General features: G+C 31.1%; 1 protein-coding gene across 1 annotated transcript; it reads right to left on the bottom strand.

The window, feature by feature from the left end:
* Nucleotides 1-3774: 3774 nt before the first annotated feature.
* Nucleotides 3775-6102, bottom strand: LOC149580654 (3-dehydrosphinganine reductase TSC10A-like). Its single transcript, XM_089814413.1, has 4 exons — nt 5719-6102; nt 5370-5636; nt 5132-5273; nt 3775-4248 (listed from the first exon to the last, which is right to left on the bottom strand). The coding sequence occupies exons 1-4, from the start codon at nt 5938-5940 to the stop codon at nt 3941-3943; spliced, it is 939 nt and encodes a 312-aa protein (XP_089670539.1). The 5' UTR covers nt 5941-6102; the 3' UTR covers nt 3775-3940.
* Nucleotides 6103-7350: the final 1248 nt, after the last annotated feature.

Here is a 7350-nt window from a genome sequence, read left to right as displayed (position 1 = left end):
GAAGAACCATCCGTGTTGATTTTAAGAATGCCTGCCTCAGGGGGAGACCAATGCCCCTCACGATTAACATGTTGAGTGCCTAGCTCTACTCCCAAAGTGGTTGTGGGGGACCGAGGGAGTGTTGCCCTGAAGAGGAAAGGAAAGACGTGAGTACATACCAGCATCTCTAGGATCCAAACCTCCACCAATATCACATTTAGCTAGGAGTGTTTCATGAAGAGAATTAATAATTTTCACCCATAGGTGCCTGATCTCAAACTACACATCATGAAAGATCCTCCTATTCCTCTCAAGCCAAACATGCCATAATATAAGGGAAGGGCCAATAGTTGAAGCAACCTGAAGAAAAGAAGTCTTGCATGTGCATCCCCACACACTCCAACAAAAGTGTCAAACCTGTTTGGCAAAGGGGCATTGGAAAAAAAGATAGAAACAGTCTCTTCACTTTTCGGCATAAAACACAGATGGAAGGCCCTTGGAAGACAATATAAGTTTCACTTGTGTTTTTTAGTGCATACATTTATATAATCGTCACTTATCTTAAGAGAATTTATATAATATTTATAACTTTTTATGTATTGTTTATTTTCTTTTATTAAATTGAAAATTACATGATAAAGTTTGATGTTAAGGAAGGTGGATATGAAAAATAAAATTTAGTTAATGAAAGATGTGAATTTTTAATTAAAAATAGATATTTGTAGAATAATTCAATTAAGTATAGTTATGAAGTGTACTTACTAGTTTTGCCTATTTATAGGCAAATACTTATTTTCACATGCGTCTTTATAATTAATCTGTATTTTGAAAACTGTGCGCAATTCATATAACCTATAGTCTCCTAAAATAATTCTATTAAAATATATTTTAATGTATTTATTCCTATTTTATGATTGACAATGAGTACTTTTGTTGGAAGTCTTTTCTGTTTTTAACTTAACAAAATTGGAAAAAATGTTAAAGAATCCACATGTTTATGTTTATGGATAGTCTATATGTAGTTTTTTATCTTGTTAATAGTATTGTCACAGATAGTTAATATGTTAAAGAGTTTTTGTTTTTTGATTGGTAATGACTTTTGATTGGAGCTTTGAATCAGTGTTGTCTATGTTGTTAATGCCAAACATTATAATTTTACAAATAAGTTGAATGTTATTTTTTTAATAAAATTGTCATTACTATTAAATTTTTACCAACAAACTATACAACTTAAAATACTCATACATACTATATTTTTGTTAAACAATGTACTTGCAAATTGACAATTGCAGTTTAGTTATTTTTCATTATGTTTCTCTTCTTGTTTTGAATCTACACATATTGTATGCCATGAATATATATTCATACATGCTGGTGTTTACATATAACATTTTTGTACCGTTCATCATTTCAAACAATTCCATGTTTGCCATAGTTGCAGTTAAAAACTCGCTCATCTTCATGGTGCATGAGAAATAAACGAACTTCAATCACATGTCGGCTCCACCTGCAATTCTTGAGCAAATTTTCCCTTCCATGAGACTTTCAAAGAGATTTTTCATTTAGGTACGGGCACCTAAAGTAACTAATTTTTAATGAGTTCATTATCCTATCAATTTTTGACGTATAGCATTTGATACAGAGAGGTTAAGAATCTTCTCTAAAACACGAATTTGGGATTTTTTAAAAACTTTTTTGGGGATGAGAGGTTAAGATTCGGAAACACGTCTTAAACCTCATTACTTAATCTTTTAAAGTTTTACAGGTTAATGTTGTCATCAAAATTTTTGTTTTGGCACCTTTAATTAATCCGTCACAACTTTTGATTCAAAAGTAAGATTTTAATTAGATTTTAATTAGAAGTGTTGGACAGAGCTGGAGATGAGCAGAATACTTTAGAACAATAAAATCACTAAAAATTCAAATAATGACTATCCAATTAAAACTCGAAGTGAGACATGCTTTTAAAGTTGGCTTAGGCTTAAAAAATTTGGTAGTTAGGAGAAAAAGAGGCAACAAAACTTAAAATTATTAATAGAGTTATTTTGTAATTTAAGTTTTTAGTAATATATAGAACAGTTAAGTGTTGAACCTAAGACCTTACATGGCTATTGGAGTGCTCTATTACTGAGCTATCAACCCTCTTAGATACTGGCTATTAGCTTTCACGAATTATAAGGAGGTCTTTTCTTCTATGTAAATTCTAAATTGTCTGATATGAGGGTAGTAATTAAGTTACCAATGTTCTCCTCTTACACAACAAGCCTCCTGAGCAGGCATATGCACATTTACGAATGGAAAGATATCACTTCCAAAAAACTATACATAGGATGGGCATTCAAAGCATTAAAAAGATATACTCCATTAGTTATAGTTGTTTAAAATAGAAGGCAAGAAACTACTTCAAATAAAACTACTATTAGGATAGTGAAATGAGATATGATCCATTAACTATGTTTTCTTATCCTCCCAAGCATTAATCTATATATAGATAGAATCATCATTTATGTTGTGTGCTTTCATAGTTTAGAAAACATTTCTACCTCAGACTTTATACAGCCCATGTTGGATAGATGTCCAGAAAGGTTTTTGAGTTCGGCTTTATACTACTAAATTGGACTTGTTCAGCAAGTCCAATTTGTTTGTATCCAGTGCATATCTTTCATTGATTCAATAATCAATTACATATTTTTTGGGAGTACTAAAACATTACATTGGTAGTTTTTTTAATAGAAGTTACAGCCTCTAAAATTATTCATATATAGTAATGCACTATTCAGGCAGTTTTACAATTCTAATGTTGATAATCATACAAACTATAAGTAGAACTTATAAATTATGCATGGCACAGTTTGTTTCATGCATTATGTTTAAAATGCAATTCCGCTTTGACTGCTCCACATGTGAAACTGATTGTCTCACTGCCGCACGATAAACAAAATCATAATTTGAATGGACAAATATATGATGGCAGAACTGTGTGAAACATTAATTCCCTACAAAATCTACAACTCTAAAGTACTTTTTCAAAACTGTCCATTACAGATAGTAAGTCATTTACAAATGGAAATCAAATAATAGTTATCCTTAATTTTGGGCTTTAAAATTTTCCTCAACTATTCAGTCAACCTATGTCTGCAGAAGACCTGTGCAACCAAAGCATTGTGTACAATTTTGCTTAATCTACCTTTGGTCTAGACATCTACAACTTCTCATAAGTCTCATTGTTCACTAGACTATTCAATTCCTCCATAATTTGAAATGCACCAATCATAATTGATATTGTTATTTTTAATCTGATATGTTATTCCTCTATTCCTCTTAAATCAACTATGCTGCCTTGTAGCTCTTATTTATTGTGTCCAGCTATCATGAAACTCTAGGAATAAATTCTCTGTATAATTGCTTACACATATTACAGTCATTAAATATCCAAACAGTGATGAATTTGCATATGATTCTTGTACATTAGACAAAATAGAAATAAATTACTCTTAAAAAAAATAATAGTCCAATTTTTATGATTCTGATGAACTATTGTATTACCAAAACTAGCTCAGGAACCTCCAAAGACAATTTGACTAAAACTCGTTTTCTAATTTCTAATTAAATAAATAATTATTTTAATTAAAAAGATGATTGAAATAATTTTTAAAAATTGAAAACTGAAATAAAAATAACTATTTAAATATGCTTTTATTTTATCTAATATATATTATATCTCTACACATAATGAACTAAATGATTTATAATTTTTCATTTGAAACTTTAACAACCCACATTTACTATCAATTTAAAACTATCACAACTCAAATTTGATATCTTCAATTAAAATTTCTCCACCTCTCGATAGTTAATAAAACAATTCATTACAGTCTTATAAACACTCCAACACAGTATGAAAACCCATACAGAACAGATTTTGATCTTCTTCTTAAAACAGTCTCTAAACTCTGCCTTTTCATTTCTTCGCATTTCTATCTTTTATAACATAATAAATATAACAAGCTGCAAAGAAGGTGAAGATTCTAATGGGAATATATAGTATCAGTTCAATGAGCGCCCTTCCAAATGTCTCTGCAGGCATAGGTCCACGAGATACTGTGGATAACAGAAGACCATTCAATTTGCTCGTGACAAGAAAAGTCCCATTCTTTATCGCTTCTAATCTATATTTTGCAACATCCTCAGCTGTTTCTGCTTGATTTCGATCATAAAAGTTTGTGATCTTTATTATCTCCAAGATATCTTTGTTATCTTCCAAGCCACCTAATAATTTTTTTGGAATGTAAGAACACATCTAGATCAGATTCACTAGATTAAGAATGTATTAACAATGATGGAGAATAATGAAATCATAAACAATCCTTCATGATTTGTTTGACTGTGAACATGCTTAAGATCTTGAAAGTTATACAGGCACATAATTAGTAGTAAAAGAACTTCACAAAATATGTATGATTCGTTTGGCTGTTCCATAGATGTTATTCTCCTACATCAATTGGATTCTCATAAGGATTAGTTTACAGATCTGAGAGTTTCTATTTGCAATATAACAGCATTATTATCATGTTTTACTGTCATTAGCTGTTCCATAGATGTTATTCTCCTACATCAATTGGATTCTCATCAGGATTAGTTTACAGATCTGAGAGTTTCTATTTGTAATATAACAGCATTATTATCATATTTGACTGTTATTTTTGGATTTGATAGTATAAGTACTTTTACATGAATGTTTTGCAAAAGAATTCAATATTACATTTAACATTCTAATGATATATAGATTACTTAATACCATCTTAAATATTCATTTAAAAACTATTAATACAATCGAATTCAAAAGAAACATAAAAAGTTTCTAAAATTGTAAATTGTACGTACTGACATTGATCATTATCTTTATCATCTGATCCAAAATATTCATCTCTATCAAGTTCAAAAATATGAAAAAAGTCTTGTTCAAGAAGCCTTTTCCACTCTTTCAGACAGAAATCACACCCAAAAAAAAGCCTAAACAAATATAGTCATGACACAGGCATCTCTTCCATAAAAACTTATGGAAAAGTTTCCTCATTTATATCTAATATAAGATTTAAATAATAATAATTAAACACAATCTTTTTTAAGCTAAAAGAAAATTAGACCCTACTTAGCATGGGGGTTTCCACATAGCCCGGAAAGATTATGCTTATTCGGATGTTATAAGGCATCAATTCAAGTTTGAGAGTTTCTCCAAGTCCTTTTAGACCAGATTTGGTTGCACCATAGACAGAATTGCCATATAAAGGATACTGCAAAAGAATAGCACAAACCAAAAAAAACATTATTCTAAAACATAGGATTTTTAAAAAGGATAAAGCAAACAGTTAGTATTAGCAATACCATACCATTACTGACAGTGAATTCATGAGAATGATTGACATGGGTGTTTGGGGATTCGACCTCTGCTTCATCAGAGGAATCCCAACATGAAGAGTATTGACAACCCCTGTTAAGTTAGTCTGAATGATGGCATGCATATCTTCAATCCTGCCCTCACCCAGAAGTGCAGTTTTTGCCACACCTGCATTGCAAACCAGCACATCAACAGCCCTCCATTCAAAAGACTCCCTTATTGCCTTTGCCAAACTTTCATAAACACCCACATCTGCAATCTATTCAGAAATTTAAAAGCAGATCAGACATCAAGATTTCTAGGTTTTGAGATAAGCTTAAAATGAAGAAATGAGATAAAACCTTGGTTAATAGTTTATTCTTGGTACCACCAACTTTGGCAAGATTTTGCTCTGCCTTCTCCAATTTAGTGGAGCTTCTGGCTAAAAGAGTGATGAATGCTCCTTGAGAGAGAGCCTCTTTGGCAATGGCAAGCCCAATTCCACTTGACCCACCTGTTATCAGAACATGCTTTCCCTCCAGTGATTGCAGCCATGGTGATGGACTCGTGGAACCAAACCCCATTTGGTGCTTGTGATGGTTTGATTACAGGAGTGATTTATTTCTGCTGGTGGGAATTTCTATGTGCTCTCCTTGTATTAGATGGCACCTTTAATGAAGGTTGGTACTTTTATAAAACTATTGACTATTAAAGGAAATCGTTTTAATATCAAGAATAGCATGAATGGAATATCGTCTACAAGACGGCCGTGGCTATATAGCCACGAAAATGCACTTGCTTTACATTGCTTTTTTTAACTTTTTGTAAAATTGACTAAGTCCTCTCCTTCGTAAGGAAGTGGATTTTCGTGGCTGTATGTACGTTGCCCTACAAGACTAGTTGGGGAGAAACATATAATTTTCAAGTAAACAATTTAGATTTTCAAAATGCTTTTTTTTTTTAATGCAGATTGTTTTAGTATTGAAGATAAGAGTCTTAAGCTCAACTTCTTTATCTAAAAGTGGAGAATCGAAACGTATTCTTTTTCTGGAATAATCTCAACTTCATTTATTATAATATGACAGTTTTGTATTGAATAAGACTTGATCGCTGATGAAATCTCTGTGTTGTTTTCAGATTTGATTGTTTGCATATTTGTAATTTTGACATCAATATTTCAAATCATACTCTGATCCATTGAAAACATTAGTCCTGAATCCATTATGTTCACCCTAATAGTCACTCACAGAAAAAAAAAAAAAAATTTGTATAGATGAACCAATCAACAACCAAAAAAGTTAAAAATTGATACATATATAATTGGCTATTACTAATGTGCTATCATATTTTTGAAAAAATTTACAAGCAATATTTAGAAGAATCTGTAAACATAACGATCATTAGAATCTCATCTTAACTCTCTCTAACGACTCTTGAAATATTTGTTTTATATTAGAAATACCAGAATTTGAATTTGAATAAAAAACAATGAACAAACATAAATTACATACAGTTTAGTTGACATATAATCGAAGACCAAATCAGCGACCCGGAGAGAAAACAGAATAAAAATTAAGACAGTACTAATATAATTTGCCATGAATTGATCTTCATTAGAAAACTTGTGCGAACCACTAAATCATGGAATGGAATAATTAATACAAGACATGTTTTGATAGTTTAGTTCCATAAAGAGTTATTTATTTCTGGTGCAGGTGTGGCAGGTGCCACATTTACTCATGGTTAGAGTTCATTAAAGGCTGTGGTCCACTACAGCATATACTCTGTACTGAACATATTTATGGATATTTTTGGTCTTAAAGCTCGTTTATTTTAGTCTTTCGAATACATAAATTGTTTGAAGAAGAAGAAGAAGAATAAATTGGTCTCGCTGGTACATTATTTTTGAAACTTAAAATGAATGTTATTACAACATTTCATTAGTGCCTCGGGCGGACAAGAGGAAAGTATAGCATTCACATTTTTACTTTTTA

This window comes from Cupressus sempervirens, chromosome 1 (genome assembly GCF_028749045.1).
Source record: "Cupressus sempervirens isolate cs-2001-9-10 chromosome 1, ASM2874904v1, whole genome shotgun sequence".
Taxonomy (NCBI): domain Eukaryota; kingdom Viridiplantae; phylum Streptophyta; class Pinopsida; order Cupressales; family Cupressaceae; genus Cupressus; species Cupressus sempervirens.
The sequence above is the reverse complement of the archived record's forward strand: the minus strand, read 5'-3'. Positions and strand labels throughout refer to the sequence as shown.

Coding starts and splice junctions, on each gene's coding strand:
- LOC149580654 (XM_089814413.1), bottom strand. CDS start 5,940: ATGGGGTTTGGTTCCACGAGTCCATCACCATGGCTGCAATCACTGGAG. Junction 5,637..5,718: donor AGAATAAACTATTAACCAAG/GTTTTATCTCAT, acceptor ATTTCTGAATAG/ATTGCAGATGTGGGTGTTTA. Junction 5,274..5,369: donor TGAATTCACTGTCAGTAATG/GTATGGTATTGC, acceptor ATTCTTTTGCAG/TATCCTTTATATGGCAATTC.